This window comes from Pezoporus wallicus, unplaced genomic scaffold, assembly GCF_028554395.1.
Source record: "Pezoporus wallicus isolate ANWC-B61680 ecotype Strahan unplaced genomic scaffold, APGP_CSIRO_Pwel_v1 scaffold_3294, whole genome shotgun sequence".
Classification (NCBI taxonomy): domain Eukaryota; kingdom Metazoa; phylum Chordata; class Aves; order Psittaciformes; family Psittacidae; genus Pezoporus; species Pezoporus wallicus.
In genome coordinates, this window is record NW_026635478.1 from 6,048,078 (window position 1) to 6,070,510 (window position 22,433).

Genomic DNA, 22,433 nt, shown 5'->3' on the forward strand with positions numbered 1-22,433 from the left:
ACTGATGAGTTTCAATAAGTTCTTGGTAAATTTATGCTTTAGTTGTTTGATGTGGTTATTTCAGGGACCAGCAAAGTTCCTGCTTTCCAGTGACTATTGACTGGAGGATGGTCTGAGCTTCAAGAGATCCAAGTTCTGCATGCTTTTTACCCTGTCCTGGTGTATGAAAAAGTCTGTACACCTCTTTGTGTCTCTGTATTTACCCAGCACTGGGATTGCTAACTGGAAGTAAAACTTGTCTGGGTAAAGAAACTGCCTGATGAGGCACAGCATCCAACTGAGTGGGGTACTCAGTGCCTGTGAGGGCTTCTGAGAACTCACGTTCTCCACTCATACTAGATATATGAAGAAAAGGCAAATCTTACAGCCCTGGTTACCTTATTATTACATCTGCAATTTCTTTACATGGAAAGCAGTGCTATCGTGTTTAAGAAAGGCTAAAGATTTGCATATTCCTATGGCTAGACTCTTCTAATGTTGGACACTAGCAATACGCTTGTGCTGTAAACTCCTTATCAACTTGTTATTCTCCATTTGAAAACGACTGGCTTGTGTTCAGTGTGCCTTCTCAACACTTTGCTCTGGTTCTCTTTTTTCTTGGAGGAATATTTTTTCTTAAGGAATGTTGCCTATTGCAAGAAAGTGGGACTTCTGCCCCTCTGCTGGCTGGCTCATCCTTTGTCAATGTAGTGGCTCAGTTAAGCCGCATACCAGTTTTATTATGGCTTGGACAGATCTCTGTACCCCTATAATGTTCCACCATTTCCAAAGAGATAGACCTGTGGGGCTGGAAGTATAGCTGCTGGATACTTGGCAACTTGTGTATTGTTGAAGTGAAAGAAGTAGCAGGACTGGGTAATGGACTATAACTACTAAGTCATGAGAAGGTGGCTAAGATCTGTCTCATGCTAAAAGCAATGGTAGCCTTGACTAAGATGTGTTATCTGGAACAGTAGCTAGGGCTACTCTACGAAAGTAAGCGAACCAGGAGAAGAGTCTGACCCTAACATAAGGAGGGACAGTGTCCTTACCAACAGGGTGCTGGTTGTAATGCACAGCACCCAAGCAGAGTGGGCAGAGCAGGGTGCTGATAACAGGGTAGATTGGCAACTCCAGACTAGTTGGACTGGGAGTTGACCACATATTTACTGTGATTTGTAGCAGCAGCGGAGCACTAAAAAGAAAAGCTACCTGCAAGAAGAACTCACAAACACAGTTTATGAGACTGGTTTTCTTAATCATTCTCCCATTAAATGGCATGGTAGCATGGACTTTAATCAGTTAGAACAGTTCCTTTTCTATTATATCCCTGTTAATATTTTTTAAGAAAGAAGACTATATTCTGTTTTGTGTTAAATAGGAGTAATATTTTAAATCCTAAATTTTGTTTTGTACTGAAATAAATCAGCAAGGTAAAGGTATGAAAACAAAATGTTTATTAAGACGATGAAAACAAAAATGTACCACTCTCTCACCAAGGTAGCTACTGTTTCAGTGTATTAGAGATGTACCTTTTCCTACCCATCACTTAAGGTTTGAAGGAAGACTAAGAGTTCAAATAAATAACTTTCACTCCTGTAGCTGACAGAAGTAATTAAAAAACCCCCTAAGAACAGAACCTAATTGCACAAATTCCTGAGATGAGTATTACACAGAATTGTGTGCAATTTTGTTTTCTGCTTTATAGAAAACCATAACTATAAACTATGTGTACTTTGACTAACTCTTCAGTAACTATACAATCATTATAATGTTACAGTAAATAATTGGTAGAGAACTTCTGAAAGTGCAAATAGGTGTCAGAAACCCATGCAGGGGGAGGATGCTAAAGAAATTAAGTTGTCAGGAAGTGAATGAGAGAAATGTAGCTAGAGGTGGTGGGGAAATTAAGCCAGGTGAGATGAAACCCCCAAAGCTGATGGCATATTTTGGTCAAACCTCAAAGAGCTTTCAGATTCTAATTTTGCAAATAGGCTGAATGTATGTATGAGGTGGCTTGGAACTTGTCAGGGTGGCTAAATTCTTTGGTATAAAGGCGGAAGATGAGGAATTTTTGGAGTTGGAGACTTCAAAATGTTGTGAAGAAGGGGGGCTGTAAGGATGCTGAGGAGGGACTCTTCATTAGGGACTGTAGTGATAGCACAAGGGGTAATGGGTTCAAACTTAACAGGGGAAGTTCAGGTTAGATACAAGGAAGAAGCTCTTTACTGTGAGGGTGGTGAGGCACTGGAATGGGTTGCCCAAGGAAGTTGTGAATGCTCCATCCCTGGCAGTGTTCAAGGCCAGGTTGGATGGAGTCTTGGACAACATGGTTCAGTGCGAGGTGTCCCTGCCCATGGCAGGGGGGTTGAAACTAGATGATCTTAAGGTCCTTTCCAACCCTAACTATTCTATGATTTTATGATTCTATGATTATGGTTTCTAGTGAATGTCCAAGACCTGTGTTAGGTACATTTTCCTTCCTGAATGACCCTTAAAGAGATGCAAGAATATTAGGAGCAATGTCACCTGTCATCCAGGTGACGCCCCTGTCCCAATTCTGGCAGTGGCCAAGAGCCATCAGAGGACCTTTGCCACTGCTGCACTGTATGCTCAGCCTTGCAGGTTGGTATTGACTGAGCTATGGTGCGCAAATCTGCATCCTGGTGTGTTAGGGGATGGCCTTGCCTATGCTGTTGTCACCCTTGGTGCCTGGCTAATGGAATGGCTCACTCTTGCTGTTCCCTGATATCCGTGTATATATATGCATATAGGATCATAGAATGATAGAATCAACTTGGGTGGAAAAGACCTTTAAGATCATCAAGTCCAACCTTTATCCAAGGTGGACTGCCAAGTCCACCACTAAACCACGCCAATGAGGGCCTCATCTACATGTGTTTTGAACACTTCCAGTGATGGTGATTCCACCACTTCCCTGGGCAGCCTGTTCCAATGCCTGAGCATCCTCTCTGTGAAGAAAATTTTCATAGTATCAAGTCTAAACCTCCCCTGGTGCAGCTTGAGTCAGTTACCTCTTGTCTTGTCACTTGTTACATGAGAGAAGAGATCAAATATATACTTTAGAGTGTATATATATCAATACCTATACTCTATAGTGTGTATATATTGCTGTATGAAGTTCATCTGTGAGTAAATAACATGCCTATTCATATACTCATATCTGTATACATGTATATAGATATCCATACACAGTTATTTCTATTTATTTTCTATTTTCTTGTATTGGGTGCAGGTGTGAAAGTGCTGGCCGTGGAAGCGCTGCAGGGATCACCTGTGTGAGGAGCACCCAGGGCTGCCCGGTGCTGGACACAGCCAGTTCCAGCTAGCTCTGACTGACAGACCACATGGCATGGCTGAGCCCTGCAGCCATGGGTAGGGGGGCCCAGGGAGAAAACCTTTAGGAAAGAACAAACCCACACCATAGGCTGTGAGGGGAGAGGGGAAATACCAGTGTGAGAAACAGCACTGCAAGCACCACGGGGAGAGGAGCAGGATGAGGGCATGGAGGTGCTCCAGGTTTGCAAGCAGGTTCCCCTGCAGCCCCTGGAGAGACTGCACTGGAGCAAGTTTATTCTGAAGGACTGCAGGCAGTGGAAAGACCGATGATGGAGCAGGGGAACAGTATGAGGAGGAGGAAGGAGGGGCAGGGACATAGTGTAAGGACAGACTGCAACCCCATGACCCTATGTTGCTTGAGGGGTGTGTGAGAGGGGAGGTAGAGGAGAAGTTTTCACTTTCTTTGCTTCTATCTGAATCTATTCCAACTCTCAAAGATTGAAGTTAATTTTTCTCAAGTTGAATCACTTTTGCCCACAATTATAATTGATAAGTGATCTCTCTGTATTTATCTTGACCCATGAGCCTTTTCATCTCTTTTTCTTCCCTTGTCCTGTTGTGGAATGGGAGTAAGAGACTGTCTGGGTTGGCATCTGGCAACCGACCAGGGTCAAGCCCCCAGAATTTTATTGTCTATGGTCTATATAGACTATGTATTATATGTCTCTATTTCTAGACATAGAAACCTATGTATATGCAAAAATGTGTGTATATTTCATTTCTATTTCTATTATTTCTATTTCTGTTTATGTTTATACTTGTATTTACATTTGTATTTATATTTGTATTTATGCTTCTGTTTGTGCTTATATTTATTTATATTTGCATTTCCCCATCTAAAGGAAATGAGCAGCCAGTCCAAGGGAGCTCTGAGATCATGTGGGTATGACAGTTTCTGAACAATGGCAATCATCCCATCACAGAGAAGTATGAAAACTTGTGGGGTATGACATAAAAAACATGTGTCTCTGGGTATATTGTAGCATGAGTGTCCCATTCTGATGCCTTTCTGACATAGACAGGAAGAGGCAGCTGGTCCTATCACCAGTCACACGGCAGTCTGTGAACAAGTATAGACTGTTTTACAGAATGGCAACTCCTGGGGGCAGAAAGAGGTGAAGGGAACAGGCAAGGTGACTGGAAGATGTACTGGACTTTGGGACAAGTGACACACATGGTGTACACTAGGGGCAGGGCAGAGCTTCCCCCACCATTAGGGTGATGGCACATGTCCCTACTCATGCTGGGTCAGGGTTGTCTTCATGCTACTTTTGTCCTCTGCCAAGCTCCCTCCAGTCTGTCACCTCACCATCAGTGCCCTTCACATGCTGGCAGGGTTACAGGGGATGCAGCCAAAATTTTCATCTGATGTAGCTTTCGGCCTGCCCTGTACTATGTGCAAGATCTGATATTTGAGTTCATGCTGAGTTTTATGAGATTCCTGTAGGCTTGTTCCTGAGCCTGCCCAGGCACCTCTAACCAGTGGCTCTGCCCTCAGGTTTACTGACTGAACTCTTGGTTTGAAGTCATGTGTGGACGTGATGAAGTGAATTTCATCTCTTCTGGTACACCGATTGAAACATTGACAAGGGGCAAGTCTCTGGATGGACTCCTAAGGAATTTGTGTTGTCACTGGACTTCATGTTGAACATGAGTTTCCTATATTTTTCATGTAAAAGCTATGAAAAGCACACTAAATGTAGATAGTGTATTTATTTCTGTTGAAATCTCACAACATTAATAAAACAGCCATCAAGGCTCTTAGTCTGTCTTTTGCTTTGAAGTTCTTCTACAAACCCTGTCAATAGTGTTTATCTTCTTCAGAAGGGTTTCACACTGGAAACAATCTCATCACGTGCAGGACTATTAAGGTTTTAATTGCTGGTTTGGGAGTTTGGGAGTTTGGGAGTTTAGATACTGCCTCTTGGCATGGAATCAGAGGAAATGACAGCTGGAAGAGCTGGTACATGAGAAGGAATGTTTCTGGCAGTTAATAGAAGTAATTTCTGTTTTCTTACTTTTCTCTTGCTTTCTGCATGACCTTAAAAAATGGTGAAAGCTGTGGTGCAAATACATCAGAAGTCTGTGTTTTCTGTCTGTTCATCATAGTTCTTAATTCACCAGTTGTTTAAATGTTTAGCATGTTACCAGTGGCGGAAAGATGGCCAAGACACTGTATGCAACAAAGTAATGGGTATTCTACCAGCATTAAAGCATTGAATCAACTAGGATTCAATTACACATTTTGTTTTCCAATTCTCATGACTTTTCAATTTTGCTTTTTTTTTTTTTGTTTGTTTGTTTGTTTGTTTTTGTTTTTTGTTTTTGTTTTTTTAACTGTACTGGGGGCAGGAGTATATATTTTGAGACTTCTCTATTTTTTCTTTATCTGAATGTAAGCTTTGCCTATTGATTTAGCTGTGTGCAGCCTTCCTGTCATTTTTATTCCATGTTTCTTAAAAATTATGAAATGCAAAATGATGATATTCTCTTAATTAGGAAGAATTAACTTCTTAAACACAAAGTACCTGCGATGAAAAAAGTTATGTGAATGAGAGCTAAAACTAGATCTACATCCAGATTTAGTTCAAGTTGATGAGTCACTAAACACTGTTTTCTTTTTGCAGATTTCTCTCTGTACTGATTTGTTTAATATTCAGTGTCCTATCTACTATAGAGCATTATTCTGAATTTGCCACTGGAACCCTTTTTTGGATGGTAAGTGAACTTTGGGGGGAAGTCTCCTATGTTTTATTAAATTGCTTCAGGTGAACAAGGGAGATAACCTCATGCAAAACATGCTACCAGGACATTTAAAATAGTACCTACTTTCATTAAAGGAAGGTCATAGTATAATGGGGATGACTATGTTCTAGGTCTGTAAACTATGAGGGTATTTGACAGCTTTTATATACTTGCTTTTCTTAAGGTATGAAACTGTACCCTGTAGCTCTTATACTGGGCAACTGGTGTTCATCAGTCTTATGCAGTGTGAAACAGGATATTCTATAGTACAGGAATGTATATTTTTAAACATATCTCTTCTAAGTCTTATGGTAAAAAATTTATGAAGAAGCATGCTCTTCAGAAGTATCTGGATCCTGGGGGTAAGTAATGTCTGACAGTGTAATTTGCCTGTATATAGAATAGGGAAGAAGAGCTTCCATCACAATTCTATGCATCAGTGATTTGGCCTTGAAGCTGGTGCTTCTTAACCATTGCGGCTGTTAGTTTTTGCCTGCAATTGACTAAGCCATCTTAGGATCACAGAGTTATTTTGGGATTTTGATTAATATTAATCCTAACAAATGTTGCTTGCCCTTTAAGCCATATTCAGTGTCAAACAAAGTACAGTATTCTGCCAATCATGTGTAATTTTCTCAGACTCACTGAAAGATGTAGAGTGATTACAGGTCAGTATAACTACCACCCACCCAATACAATAATACTGGCAATGACTCAGTGCTTAGCTGTTTGCTTTTGTGTAGATGGTATGTGCATGTGCAGACACGTATTGTTGGACAAAAATAACTAGATGAAGACAGATATGTGGTTCACATAGTGCCACATAGCATTTTTAAGTGATTAACAAATGAATCACGCATAGTCAGTGACGGAGTTGGAACAGTTTCTTGGCCACCTGTGTTACAAACTTACCTTAGAAGATACCTCTCTTGAGTTTATTCTCCTCTCCGCTCTTTCCTTAGTTTCATTCACAGAAATGGCCAGCAGAGAGGTTAGATGTTGTGCTGGCTGCTGTAGATTCCCTTGCCTAGAAAACATTTGTCTTATGACTGTGAATCTTAGAGTTTGCTCTGAAGTAAGTTCAATTGCAATGCTTCAAAGATTGCTCTTATGGCTAATTAAATTATTTCTATTTCATAAAGTTGTGAGGTTTCTTGTTTCTAGTAGCTGAATGGTTAGACTCCTGCTTGTAGCACTTCTCCCTACCTTTACCTGAAGGAATTTCAAAGTGCATCTCCCATTTTACCCATGAGAGTGTCAAGTCCATAAAAGCTTAGAGATCATTGTTCTCTCTACTCTTTGTAGTAGGTCATTACTCTGATCTACTTCATATGATAGTTGACTGTTCATGTAATCAAGAGTTTCATCAAAGGCATGAAGACACCTAGAGAGAAAAAGTATTCTCCTTTCCATGCCACTGTGCTCTCTTGAAAGAGTTTGAGAACATTGGGGACTGCCAGTATGATGAGAAACAAAATTGGACTAAAGCATCTATTAGATCAAGTTCAAAATGAAATTTATTTGTTTGTCTCCTGGTTGAAGAAACCTGCAGTTCTTTGTATAGCCCTGTTAGTGTGTTAGTAGCAGATAAATACTAGTATATGTGGTATTTTCCCACCTGTGAAAAAACTGCTTTTCATTACATTAAAGTAGATTAACAGTTGGGAAAGATCAACTTCAAAATTGTAATGTTGAAAGTTGGTAAGGCCTGACAAGAAGGATATCATTTCATACTTGTAGACACTTAAATGTTTTTTCATTTTCTTATAAAGGGTGAGATGATGTGCCAAATGCAATTTTAGATAATACATGTCACTGGAGTAGATACGGCATATTAGTAACAGACGCAACTGCAGATGTGTCCTAAGCCACTAAAGTCCTGTGTTTTAAAGACTTAATTTTTTTTTATGTTCTTAATATATCTGGGTGGTGTAAGATAATTGCTTTTCAGGTGTGAAACCTATCATCATTCAGATAAGCTATGTGAATATACCAAGGAGAGAATCTCATATCAAGGTGTCCTTCCAAAGCTGTGTTTGTAGTCAGGATGGAAAAAGGGGGCCAAAAAAGCCCCAAGCCCTTACTCCCCTCCTTCCCTCTCTCCCCAAGCATATGTTTTCAAGTCTCTGAAAATTCAAATGAATTCTGAAGGAAAACAGTATGACTCTCAGGCCCTGCATTTTAATGTTAAGGTCAGTCTGTCATCTTTGAGACTATTGAAGATGTTTCATAGCCACGGCTTCTGATACAGGCTGATGCTGTGCCTCCACAAATGCTGTAAATCGCTCTATTTGATAACCTTACTTGAGCTTGAAAAAAACTTCTGTTCTACACATTTGTGAAGAAAACATAGCGTGTAAATCTCCATTGGATCATCACTGTGGTAAAATCAGTGTACTTTCATGGTAATAGGACTGGTGAAATTGCATGTCTTGGACTTGCAGATGCTGTCATTTGAAGAAGGTTTTTGTTCTCGTACTACCCATTTTTTTGTGTATTCGCTGCTGCTCTTGGGAGGGTTTTTGCCAGCTCTGTCTGAGAGAATCTGATTTAATTTTTCCATATACATACATGGTATGATCTTTGTTAGTTCCTGGTTGGTTTTGTTTTCTCCTCTGAGTATTTAACAAGCCAGCAAATGAGGGAAATGACAGTGGCATTTGTGCAGTGAATTATGCTGATGAACACCAACAGAATAGATAGTGAAAAACATAGTTTCTCTTGATTATTTTATACTTGCAGAAAGAAGCTTAGAGTTTAGAATAGTGTTTAAAATGGATCACAAGACTTCTAGGTAGAACAACAATGTACATGTCATTTCACAATCCACAAATCTTAAATGCATTTGCTGTAGTTTTTTATTCATATTGCTACGTAGTTTCCCCTGCTTGCCTTGGTCCTCCTCCATCTGCACTGTTGGGACCTTTTTCACTTCTCTATTCATCAGTATTTAGGGTCTGCTGTATGAGAAAGTTCTTGTACAATGTCTGGGGAAACAAACACAATGGAACGGGCCACAGTGGTAAATAATATATTTGTGACACTTAAGGCAGTACTCCCTTATCATCTGCCTTCTAAACTTGCACTACCTGCCCCTCTCTTCAGCTCGTGCAGATGTTGAAATTTCTGAAGCAGGAAGGGCAAATAGGGCTTTCCAAAATAATAGTGGCCACTTTAGTTACAGATTGCATAATGGGAGGGAATAGCATCTCTACTTGTCATAGTATGCAAATACTGGCTCTCACAGAACTCTGCAACCATTTGCCTTAGTGTTCTTTTCTTTTCATAGGCGCAGAGAATAATTCAGGTTGGAAGTGACCGAAGGAGGTTTGTAATCCAACCTCCTGATCAAAGCAGGTCAGTGCTGAGGTCAGACCAGGTTGCTCAGGGCATTATCCCATCAGGTCTTGAAAACCTCCCGGGATGGAAACTGTGCAGCCTTTCAGGACAGCCTGTTCCAATGCCTGACCATCCCCCATGGTGAAGAAGGTTTTCCTTATATCCAGTATGAATCTCCCTTTATTGATTTTTGTTTTGTTTTCTTTCATCCTTTTGCCATGGTCTGTATTCTTTCACCTTCCTGCCATGCACTGCTGTTAAGAACGTGGCTCCACCTTCTCAGTAACCTCCTTGTATGTATTGAGAATCAGCTGAGAAGTCCCCCATGCATTCATTTCTCCAGACTAAACAAGTCAAATCCTCTCAGCCTTTCCTTGTAGGAGAGGTGCTTGTGGTCCAACCCTGAGCACCTTGATGGCCTTATGTGGAACGTCCTCCAATTTAACAAAGTGTTTCTTGTAGTGGTTGAAAAAACAGGAGCAGTATGCTAGGGGCAGTCTAATGAGTGCTGAGTAAAGGGGATAATCACTTCTCTTGTTTACCTGTTGTTAGCTTTCATCACTTTGTTGCACTTGGAGTAGATTGTCTTTAAAAACCTGCTAGCTATCCTGAACTTGCTGACCCTTCAAAGCTGTCTCCCATAGGATTCCAGGTATCAGTTCCCTGAAAAATTGGAATTTTGCTCTCCTGAAGCATAGGATCTTGAATTACATTATTTCTTGGATGCTACATCCAAGGTATTGCCATTGATTATTAAACCCAAACTATTTTTTCCTTGTATAGCTGAACAGCAGATCCAGCTGTTTTCATTCCCAGTTGCCCACTCAATACGTGTATCTAAAAGTTACTCTTGAAACACTCCAGAAATCTCTCAGATTGCTTGCATCTCTCTGTGTTACTTTTTGAATAGGTATTACCTGAACTAAAGTCCTCCATAAGAACCAGGGAATGATCTAGAAATTTCTAGTTGTTTAAAGAAGTATTTGTGTGCCTTCTTATCCTGATCACGCAGTCTGTGACGAACTTCCACCATGATGTCACCTTTAGTGGCCTGTTACCAGATCACAATTTGGTGCACTATATGCTTAATACTTGGCTTCTGGAAGAAGTCTGTCATGCCTCTAAGTCCTCTCTCTGGTGTCCCTGTGCATTTCTTCCAGTATCTGATACCCTAAATATGGCTTATGAAATCCTCCATTTTGATCACCAGAACAACTTGGCAAAACTGAGCAGTGTACTGAGCCAAAAGGCCAGTGTGAGGGATGATGATGGCCAGTTCTGTAACTGGGACTGCTGAAAAGAGAGAACTTACTCTATTGCATACTAAAACCAAGTAACTCCGCCCAGGATGATGTTTACATGCTTGAAATACAGCCTCACACATTATCATGCCATGCCTAAGTACCAGAAGGTAGATAATCAGGATGTATGATGCGTTTTAAGAGTAACAGTTTGAGGGTAGAGGAAGTAATGTGGCTTACTTGCTTTTTTTTTTTTTTTAGACCACATGGTAAAGCCTGTCACCAGCAGCTATGTGAACATCAGAATTTTGGAAGTGGTTTAAAATTCCTTTTAAAAATGGATTAATACTTTTGTTAAAAACAGGGAAGGAAAAAAAAACGGTTTAAGAGTTGTCATTTTTTTTCTTTTCTTTCCTACTTAATTACTCTCTAGACACTTATGGCACTCATGGAAATATTTTTAAGCATTCATTTGCCTTCTTCCAAATACAAGTCAAGTACAGTGATTATGTGATTTCCTACAATCAGTACTTAATCTTGAGTCAACACAGTTCATTTTCCGTCTTTGGCAGAACTGACTTGTAATTATTACTTGTTTTTATCTGCTACCTTCCGAATGGTTTTCATAAGTGCTCCTTAAACACTGTGAGACTAAGTGCAGAATGAGTTTCTGATTCCCGCCTGATCTCAGAGTTGCATCTGCATGCACATTTTTCTGGCTCTTGAAGAGTGTTCATCCTGAAGAAGGCAAAACCTAACAGCTATCTTTTTGTTCCATTAACCTTACCTGAAAAATTTCTTCCTAATGTCTAATCCAAATCCCCCCTCTGTCAGTTTAAAACCATTCCCCCTTGTCCTGTCACTACATGCCTTTGTAAAAAGTCCCTCTCCAGGTTTCTTGTAAGCCCCCTTTAAGTACTAGAAGGCTGCTATAAGGTCTTACCAGAGCCTTCTGTTCTCAGGCTGAACAAGCCCAACTATCTCAGCCTGCTTCCCTAGCAGAAGTGCTCCAGCCCTCTGAGCATCTTTGTGGCCTCATCTGGACTTGCTCCAACATGTCCACATCCCCCCTTGTGTTGGGGTCCCAAGAGCAGGATGCAGGACTTCACAGGGGGTCTCACAAGAGCGGAGGGGGACAATCTGCTGCCGCACAGTAGCTAAATAACTGAAATTAAAAATTAAACAAACAAAAAAGTTTAGGAGTATTTTTACTTGAAGTTACAATGGAAATTTTTATTTTTATTAAAAAAAAATATGCCAGAAAAGGAAAATATACCATGTTTTCAGGAAACCATGCATATGTTTAGGTCCATCCTTTTTTTTTTTGGGCTTCCTTCATTGTGTCACTTTTAGGTAACATTTTATTGTTCCACTTTGTCCCAAATTTTAATTCTTTAATATATACAGTTATTTTTTAATCTTACTCTAAGATGATACTATTGAAAAATTACTTTTAAAAAATTGCCAAAGCCTCTTGTATAGGATTTAGCCTATACAGCAGGAGGCTGTAATATTTTCTTAAAGATCTAGTAGTCTGTGTTTCAGTTTTGATTGGTTAGTGCCATCTAGATCTTTAAGGATATGGCATTAAAAATAAACTATAAAGTGGGCCAGGTTTACTCCTGGCCCTCATTCCTCCTTTGTGTTAATCTGTTTGCATGTTTTCATGGTTAGAGGTCATATATTTTTCTACCAGGAGAGGTCACCATAGTAGTTTACAAAAGACGGGGTTTTATTTTTATTGCAAGACCTTGCAAAAAAAGTTTCTTAACTGGGAGTTATTTCGCTAATTGTGCTGTTCTAAAAACAAGAAAATATTTCTTTTATCATACGCATGATGCTTTTACATACTAAAAGTAACAACGCAATAAACCATTAATTTGTATAATGACAGTGTTGCAGGTGAAAAGGAAATTTTTTACTGTATTTTGATCATAGAATCACAGACTAGTTTGAGTTGGAAGGGACCTTAAAGCTCATCCAGTTCCAACCCCCTGCCACAGGCAGGGACACCTTCCACTAGACCAAGTTGCTCCAAGCCCCTGTCCAACCTGGACTTGAACGCTGCCAGGGATGGGGCAGCCACAGCTTCTCTGGGCAACCTGTGCCAGTGTCTCACCACCCTCACAGGGAAGAACTTATTCCTAATGTCTAATCTAAATATACCCTCTCAGTTTAAAGCCATTGTCCCTTGTCCTGTCACTACTTGCCCTCATTCATTAGTGAATTCTAGAAAAAAAATGTCCTGCTCAAAAATCATTGAGACTGTAATTAATTTCCTTTGTAGAAAAATTGGTTCCTGCCTAAACAGAATTAAAACTAAATTGTCCACTCCAACTCATCCAACTCACTTGGATGGTAATTGTCATAGGTAATGTGACTAAAGCACCATGTGCTTTCCTCATTAGTGTACAACTTCATTCTTTACAGGAAAGGCTAATGTCAATAAACTGAAAGATAAAGATAATCCTCATATGAAGTCAGCAAATTCAGCATATTTTTCACATGTGCATGGATTATTTTTTCTTTTTAAGAAATGTTAAATAAATTAATTTTTTATCCAAACAACAGACTTCCAAACATTAAGTGCATTGGCTTCACCTAAGACATGTAAGTCTGAATAAGCTAATGATACTATAGGACACTTAGTGTCTAACATCTGTTCTTCCATATACTGGATGTTATATTTTCACATATGATGTCTATCATCTTTATGAGAGCAAGCACAATGGTAGGAAGTATTTTCAGTATCAGTAGGCTTTCATAGCATTTGAGTAAACTATTAAACAGGTGACTAAATTGATATTTTTGAGTCTAAGGACTGGAAAACCTTGAAGACAGGTTATCAGATTGAATTCTGGACATAAGTACACGTGTGCAAACATTTGGACTATTTGGACTATTAAAGCTTTATGACTGCTTCTGAGGCTTCATTGTTTTGATTGAATCTTCATGAGCACACACTATTCATTTAGCCATCCCACTTCCTCCTTTTACCGGAGCACCTAAATATTCCAATAAAAAAAGTGAAGAGAGCCTTGTGTGTGCTCTCTACCTAAAACACAGCTGCAGCTGAGAAAATACTTGTCTTTTTCATGTGTGCACTTTAATCACTCCAACCAAACTCTTTCCCTTCTCCTGCTTCCCCGGTGCAGTTATCCGTAACCATACTGGAACATATTGTAAATTCCAGGTTATATATTTCACTTACACTCCTGTGTAAAATGTTGATTTTCTGTGTTAATGTGAGCATTTTTTTTCATTTGGTCATCAACGACATTCTTGGTAAAAAGTTGATGGCTTTTCAACAGGAATTTCTTTTTTGACTGACTGAATTAGATATGCATGGAGCTTATTTTCATACATATTTCCCTTTAAGCTTATTTATGTTATATTTTAATAAAATTAATAAAATGGAGTTAGACTGAGAATAGCATAAAAGTGATTATGTATTATTTTATGATTATGGGGTGGGGAAGACTTATGCAGTGGCTAGATTTAAGAAAAAAGAAAAAAAGAATTCAAAGATGAAATGAATTTAAGGGCTTCCACCTGACTGGGCAAAATTATAGGTGTGTGTTTTGGGTTTTTTTCCCAGAGAGCAGGGACAAGCACAGAAAAACGGAATGCTGCTACTGACTTTAGCAAAGTTATTAGACAATACAAGCCCAGTTTAAAATCTGTAATTATATGTCAGTTCTTTATGTGGCTAGGCAGTTACTGCGTATAAAATGCTTTACTGAGTATTACTGTGGCAATTTGAATTGCCAAAAGTATCCTTTACCACTAACAAAACAGGAGGAGACTAACATGTAAGTGTGAAGAATCTGGTCAGTTCTGTTGTTCCCTTACTCTGTGCTCCACTTCCTGGCAGATAATTCAAGTTGCAGTGCTGCCTAAAGACCTTGTCCGCTGGTACAGTTGTCAATACAGAGTGCCTTTGGCTGTGCTTCCGGAACATGTTCAGTGCCCCAGACAAAGGACAATGCTCTGTGCTTTTCCCCACCTGTCTTATGTCCCTCCAATGGGTCATGGCAAATGTCCTGAAAGTTTATGGCAGCTGTTGTGTTCAAAGGATACGCAGCGTTGCTTTCCTTTTCTTCCCTCATAGGAGTTCAGAGAAGGGCTGCTGAGAAAAATGGAAGGCTCAAAAGCTGATTGCTAGGTAGAATAGCCAAGGGTATTTTTTAACTCTGTTTTCACCAAGCCTGATATGGCTCCTTTTCTTTTTTTTTTTTTTTTTAATGTAATGGCATGTTCTTACTTGTTGCTTTGTGGTTTGATTTCATGAAAGGAGTTCATCCCTGGCTTTCTGTTGATGCCAAATGGCTTTCCAGGTTTATGAAATCTGCTGAGAATCCTCCCTCACATATTTCTGCCTTCACCACTTGCAGGAGAAAGGGAAAAATACTTCTGGGACCTCAAATAAAACAGTTTTGCAGGATACTGATTATTATAACCCTATTTTGAAAGCAAGCGTTCTGTAAAATTTCAGAAAACTGGAGAACGATCCAAAATGACATAAAGATGGATATAAATTGTTGGGAGCATATTTGCCATACTATTTAATTTTCAGATTTGTTTGAACATCTTTTCTGGTTCATGTTTTATCCACAACAACTCTGCACCATCTTTTGTTTCCATTTCGGTGAAAACAAGTATTTTTTTCTGACTTTCCAGAAAATTGCTGTTTTTTTTTCCCTTTACCAGAAGGTAAATGTGGTGCAATAAATTTAAGGTTGTGAAAAGTGTTTATGTGTGTAGGAGGAAAAGGAGGCAGGTTAGGGGTTTTTTTTAAAGGCAAGTTTAGTGAGGTGCAGCTTGATCAGCCTTGACAGCCCTGGAAATGGATGTCTTCTATCTTTCATTAGCAGTACACATAACACGGTAAGTTTCATAATCTTCCCCCCCCCCCCCCTTTTTTTTTGGAGGGGCCACCTATAAAGCTGTGATGTTTGTCCAGTTTTCATGCTTCTTTGACTTCAGCCTGCCTGAGGCTGCCAACAAAAGTGTTAATTGCTGTGGTTTTGGTAACATGGACACCTATCCAGGACAAAATGAAATGTGATCAGTGATTAATTTCAAATTTATTGAAGATGTAGGTTCCTCCTTCTGTCAACAACCTAATTTTCCCTTTCATAGACTGTGCAACCTTATTGACTTCAGTAGGGTTTCCTGGATCATCAAGGAATAACCAAAGTCTCAAAAATTTTTGCTTCCTCAGTAGTTATCTATGTGCTTGTCTGCTTTCTGCACAATATTTTACCTGCCCCAGTGATTCTAATACACAGTTGCTGTAGAAATGATTCTTCCACTGCCATTAGTGTTGTCTGTTAGGACCAACATTGAATGAATTGCCACTGAGTGACAGAACCATGTTTTTGATGCAGTTGAATGGCACATACGTTTTCCTTTAAATTGTTAGGGGTATCTTCCCTTGTCAAAGGGTAGGTTACCAACACTGTCAACAAAATCACATAAGCTATGCTTTCTGGTTGTGTTTCTTCCTCTAAGACTGTGAACACATGGATTTCTAAGATGGACCTTAGCCATTTTAGCCTGCAGATAAGGATGTGAAACTGTTTGCTTTAGAAATGCTCTGTCAGTTCAAGCTTTGGTACTACCTTTCTGCCTAATTACAGAATGAAGTGATCATGACTTCACAGCCTACTCCAAAGCTCCAGTGCTGTTTCTCCAGCATGTCTATTAGGTCTGTCTAGTTCTGCTTCCTTTGGTGGAAATTAGAGATTCTTAATAAGAGACTTGAAAACAAATGCCACTGAGTGATGTTACCAGGAATCTGCTAAAAATGTAGACAATTTAATAAGTGAGAGAGCATTTTGCAAGATTCCTGAAATGCAAGAATTATTTTCCCTTGAAGATTGCTCTTGAATTGTGCTTTGACTATTAGGCTTGAACAGTTTAGATTTCAGAGCACAGACTTGAAAGTGTTACTTGTAGAGGCTGTAGATAATACATTTTTTGAAAAGTCGAACTTGTGGAGTTGATTTGTGGTGTATTTTCTTGTGCTCCTGCTTTGAAACTGTGCTGTAAGCTTTCTAGCTTTCTACTAATTCTTTGGTTATGGTCAGGCTGAAACTGCTGTGAAAACAGAGTAAGACTGTGCATATTATCTTGGTTCTCAGGCAAAACAAGGAGGTGGAAGTGAATACAGAAATGTTGACCTAACTTTGTTAAAAGTCAAAATTGATACAAAGTTTTACATATAAGTGTAGAGATTTTCTTATCTGTTTTTAGCTTTGAAATATTTTGGTCTCTTTTTCAACCATTCAGAATGTCAGTTTTAAAGGCATGTTGGTATTGTTATTGAGGGAAAATTGTGATTTAAGTGTGTTCACTCCTTGGGTGCTTTAGAATTCCCCAGGTGGAGATTGCAAGCATGTTTAAGTTAAAATACAAATATTTTCCAAAGATGTAATTTATGTACTAGGTGTTTGGTGACTCTGAGTTACTGGATACAGTTTAGGTTGGAACAAAGCCTAGAAGCTGTGTTTTGGGTGTGCTAGCATATTGCAATGGTGGAGGAAAACAAGGAAGGAAGGAACAAAGATCTCAACAAATCTGTCCATGTTGTAATCTTTATTAAACTGCTTTCTTTAGAAGTGTCTCAAAGTATAGTGATCCTTGGTTATGCGCAAGTGCTTTACAATATAGTGCTATAGAGGGAAGCATTATTAAAATAAAGGTGATTTATTTTATACGCCGTATATATACTGCTCCCCTCAGTCGGCATGATCTGCAGTGGAGCAGTCTAGTGCAGTGAACAGTGGGGGGCCTGAACTGGAGAAACCTGAGGAGGAGCCCAGAGAGCCACCAGGAACCTGCTGCTTGTACCATAGTGGCTGGTGGGACTTGGTGCAGATGAGGGCCCCCCTCAAGAAACCCCCAGGGAGCCCTAGCACCCAAAGCAGGAAAACAGGGCATATTTGTATGCAGGAAGGTTGATGTAGCCCTGCCAGATTGACAGGGGAGCAATGGTATCCACCTAGTAGAAGGCTGTGGCCTCTCTAAACTCTACAAAGACCATGACCGATGCAGCTTCCCAAAAAGAGCTCTGGTGGGAACATACTGTCGCCCAGGTGTCAGGCTGCAGGGTGTACCCAGTATGCAGACTCCCCACTTCCCAGTTGTCAGGCTGCAGGGTGTACCCAGTATGCAGACTTCCCACTTAGGGAAGTCTGCTGCCTCCCTTGGGGCCTGGGTTCATGGCGTGAAGAGAAAGCTTTTTACCCTGGTACAGCCTTCAGATTATTATCTGTTAATTGAAGCAAAAGCAGAATCAGAGAGCATTGAGCTATTACTTGATGAGATTGGTCACCTCACAAATAGGGACATAGACAAAGGGGAGATATTTATGCCTTCTTCACTGCTGTCTTCAACACCAGTGGTAGGCCCTGGGAACCCCAGAGTCCTATATTGAAAGACCATGACTGGGGGGATGATAAACTTCCAGGCAGCCCTGAATGTGTTTGACACTTGCTGCTCCAGCTGGATGCACATAAATCTATAGGCTCCGTTGGGATTTCCTCCAGGGTAGTGAAATTGCTGGTCAATGTGATCGCGGGACCTCTCTCCATTATTTTCCAATGATCTTGGGAATCTGGAGAGGTCCTAGTTGTTAAAAATCACAAATGTTATCCCAGTTTTCAAGAAGGTTAAAAAGGAACACCCTGGTAATTACAGACCTGCCAGTTATAGGAGTAAATTAGATGTGCAAAATGAAGTCTGTCTTTTAATGAAAAAAAATAAATTGATGTTTTGTTCTTTTAATTCTCTTAGGAAATAGTTCTGGTTGTGTTTTTTGGTGCTGAATATGTGGTCCGACTGTGGTCTGCAGGCTGCAGGAGTAAGTATGTTGGCTTCCAGGGAAGAATACGCTTTGCCAGAAAGCCAATATCAATTATCGGTAAGATTTAAACTCTTTTTTTCTTAACTTTTTTATTGCAATTAATTTTAAAGATGTCAACTACTGCAGAAACAACATAGCAGTTCTGAGCCGTGTCTCAGACATTGATCTGCTTTGTGAATCTATGCAATTATTTCTTCTTTTGAGTTGCTAGAGCTAGCATTTAAAATATGGCTATGACATAAGCAGCCATCAGCTTAAGAAAGGCAAAATTCTCAGGGAAGAAATATTTACTAAGCCTACTGTTGTGATTGGAGAAAATTGACCAGACTTGAACGCAATATCCTTCCTTCGGTCTCCTGAAGAAACCAAACACAAAGATGAGTATAAATTGGGAAAAAAACATGGAAATGTGCAAAGTATGACTCAGAGAAAATTCCTCTGGGTAGTACTAAAGTCATTTTAGGTGGTTTAAGGGACTATTGTGGGTAGCATCACTGGAGTTCATGGGGAGAGGTGACTAATAGAGCCTGTGGAACAGTGAGGGATTAATAAAATGTGACTTTCAAACAAAATTGTAGTAGTCCATAACATCATTGTTTCTATTTTAAGTCTGTGATTTTCTATAGACTGCAGTAGAGCTGTGAATTTAACGTTACTCAAATGTCAACTCATTGAGTTTTAAATAGAGCATAGTGGGAGAGGTGAAAAGGGGAGAGAAAGAACTGATGTTTTCTTAACCATCAGCAACTTTATGCAGTTTGGTGCAAAAACTCATGAAACAACATATTCTGTTATACATCTAGATGTGGGCAGTGAATAATGTGATGAGATTTGGGTTATTGAGAAAGAAGTGTTTCATCACATACAAATTCTTCATCTTCTTCTTGATATGATTTCATGATTAGTTTCTAACCGTGAAGCCTATAACTAACTTTTATTTTCTTCTAATCATGTTCTTGACTTCTCTTTCAGTAAGAAATGCCTCTTAGGAAGGTATATTAGAGTATACATGTGCAGGAGGAAATGTGGCAGTCCCATTAAAGTGTGTTTTCAACTTGATACTGGTTCTGTATACTGACTGGCATTGTGCATCTACTACAGTAAACATTAATGTTTGTATAGCCCTTGGAGAAGACACAGTGTTTTTTTTAAGAAAACTAAGAATGGCTAGAGCTGGTTGTGCATTCAAAAGCATCAGCTCTGTTTTAAAATTTAAAATTCCCCCAAGAATACAATAAATTTAAAGTCAAGATTTGTTTTGACATATCAAGTGCAGATGGAGCTGTGTCTACACTCATCCAAGTAACTAAACTTGACAAATACATTTGCTGTGAATGTCAGAATCATACTGACTAATCTTATCATTTTCAAATAAACAAGAATAAAATACAAACATCAGAAAAAGAAATTAAAGGACTAGAATAGAATTTAAAAAATAAGGTACTTTTTACTTTGCAAAATATCTCCATTATAAAATCAGAAAATATCACTGAAATGTCTTTGATACCAGAAAGATTTTTTTATTGGGTTTTGTCCACACTAAAATTTTGATTAATTCTTAGAAAGTTCAACTTGGGTAGCAGTTTTGAACTTCTTTAATTTCTCCCACTGTCTTTCCATTTTCCTCCTCTCTAATAGTAAATAAAAATATTTTGGTTCTTATTACCAGAAAGAGATTTAGTAGTCAAGCCTAGTATTACTTTCTTTTATGGACTTGCTTAGTATTAATGCATTACACGCTGCATAAAATGGTATGTTAACTTTTGAAATTTATTCTATAAATGGGGAAGAAAAGGGTTGATAGGATACACTATTTCTTGAATGTTCTTTAAAAAAATTACCTAAAATGGAAAATGATGCAAGTTCTCTATCTTGTAAATAAGATTTTTTTATTTCTTAGGTAGATTTTCTAAAGTTAGCCTAATTTATCTCCTCTTTGCAGACAAGTTACGGTAATTACATGTGAGAAAAGACAATTCTATAATAAAAGAACCTGTCAGGAGACATGGATCGAATTCATTCCCAGCATACCAAGAAACCTTAGAAACATCACTTTCTCTCTCCATGCTTCTTCATTCCCTAGTTCACAGGATGAACATGTTTAAAGAATGTGTGGTAGTCATGTACTATGTCATCAGCAGTAATAGTAATACTTTTTGTAATTATTGATTGAATGCTTCCATTACTTACTATTTCAGTAGGGTTAGATTAGGAGCTAAATACTTCTGAAAATCATAGTCTAATTAGAATTTCATGAATGGCAGTTACCAAGCACAGGTAAAATCAAGAGAATGTCTTTTCACAACCTCTTTTATCCTTTGGCTGTTGTTGCAGAAAATGTCACAAAGTAAAAACCAATTTATGAATTAACTTTTCTTTCTCCTGGTTTTGACAGCATGCAGTTTGAAAGACATGAGGGATCTCATGGTGGTAGATGTGACATCCCCAGAGACTTTCAAGGCTAGGCTGGATGTGGTTCCAGCCAACCTGATCTAGTTGAAGATGCCCCTGCTTGTGTCAGTGGCTTGGACTAGATGGCCTTTGAAGGTCCCTTCCAACCCAGACCATAATATGGTTCTATGATTTGAAGTTATGAAGTGCCAGTACGACAAAAAAAATCAGCAAAAAAGAATGTGCTATAAATCAAATTCAAATATGTCCATATGATATATTTAATTTAAGTCTTTGTGGACATCATATTATCTCCAGACTACTAAGAACATACCTGCAAGCTGAAGACTATTTTGATTCCATAAAATATTATGACAACTAAAAATTAAAATACAAATGTTTTTACATGGTTTAAATTTAAAAAAGGATTAATTGCTTTTTATCCAAAATCTGAGAACTGCATACTAGAAAGTAAACTTGTAGGAACACTGGAAACAAGTCAGCAATTTGCTGAAATAAAGCAGTACTCGAGTAGGCTGTATAATAGGTGTTGCCATGTGCTGTGCTGAAGTTTATGCATAACTAAGTAATTTTTCACTGCCAAGCTGACTTTAAAGAAAAAAATGTCAGCTGTTTGGAATATCCCAAGGATTCATAATTTAAGAGTAAGCCATGGGGACAGTGGGCAAGCAGTGAACAAGGTTTTTAAATCTGTATACCACACATACTAAGTTGCAGGGAATGTGATTTCTGGAGGTCTGTGATCTACGTATGTAATTCACATATTATATAGAAGACACTACGTCATTTTTGTCTCTCTACATCTAATGTGTGTGTGCAGACATGTTTGCAAACATGTAAGTAGGTACAATGTTTGAGAAGGATATCCACATATTGCTGCTTACAAATTACTGGAATTGGATTTTTAAAATTCCCAAAGCTTCCTGACACTTTCTTTTTTAAAAACTAACATAAATACTAATGTAATGCTAATCTAAATACTAATGCTTGTTAAAGTTGAAAAATTGTTTAAACAAATGTTGGCTCTTTATCTTGGTATTTTCCATGCCAAGTGTCTCCTTTAGTTTGAGTCTAATGGAGACATTTCATGAAAAAAATTTAAGCTGTTTGTGAAAAAGGCAATTCTGACGATTTCTTATGGAGAAGAGCGAGCACTTCCACACTTTGAAGCAGATATTTGAAACTTTGAAAACACTTTTTTGATTGTCACTGAAAATCAATTCCAAGCTGACTAACAAGCCTCTGAAAAATTGGTAGCTTGTCTGTGCTTAACATGCCCTGCTAAAGATTGCTCTTATATTCTTCTATCCACAGTGAGCCTGCACAGTTCAAATTTCAGGTTTATCTGAGCAGCAGTGCTTGGGTTGGAAGTGGAAAATCTGTTGGTTTTGGTTTTATAGTGCTCTCCCTGAAACTGCCCAAGGCACATGGAAAGAGAAAATAGCAGGCTCAAGTGCTGAGGTGAACTGGTGGGGTAGGAGGAAGTG

At 38.9% G+C, this 22,433-nt stretch overlaps 1 protein-coding gene across 2 annotated transcripts in view; it reads left to right on the forward strand.

Moving 5' to 3' along the window:
• Positions 1-22,433, forward strand: part of LOC130608425 (potassium voltage-gated channel subfamily KQT member 1-like) — a 466,916-nt gene that overhangs the window by 20,326 nt on the left and 424,157 nt on the right. For both annotated transcript variants that reach the window (XM_057426291.1, XM_057426299.1), the window contains 2 exons: positions 5,967-6,057; positions 18,465-18,591. In XM_057426291.1, coding sequence (XP_057282274.1) covers positions 5,967-6,057; positions 18,465-18,591 — 218 coding nt within the window. The remainder of the gene's footprint in view (positions 1-5,966; positions 6,058-18,464; positions 18,592-22,433) is intronic.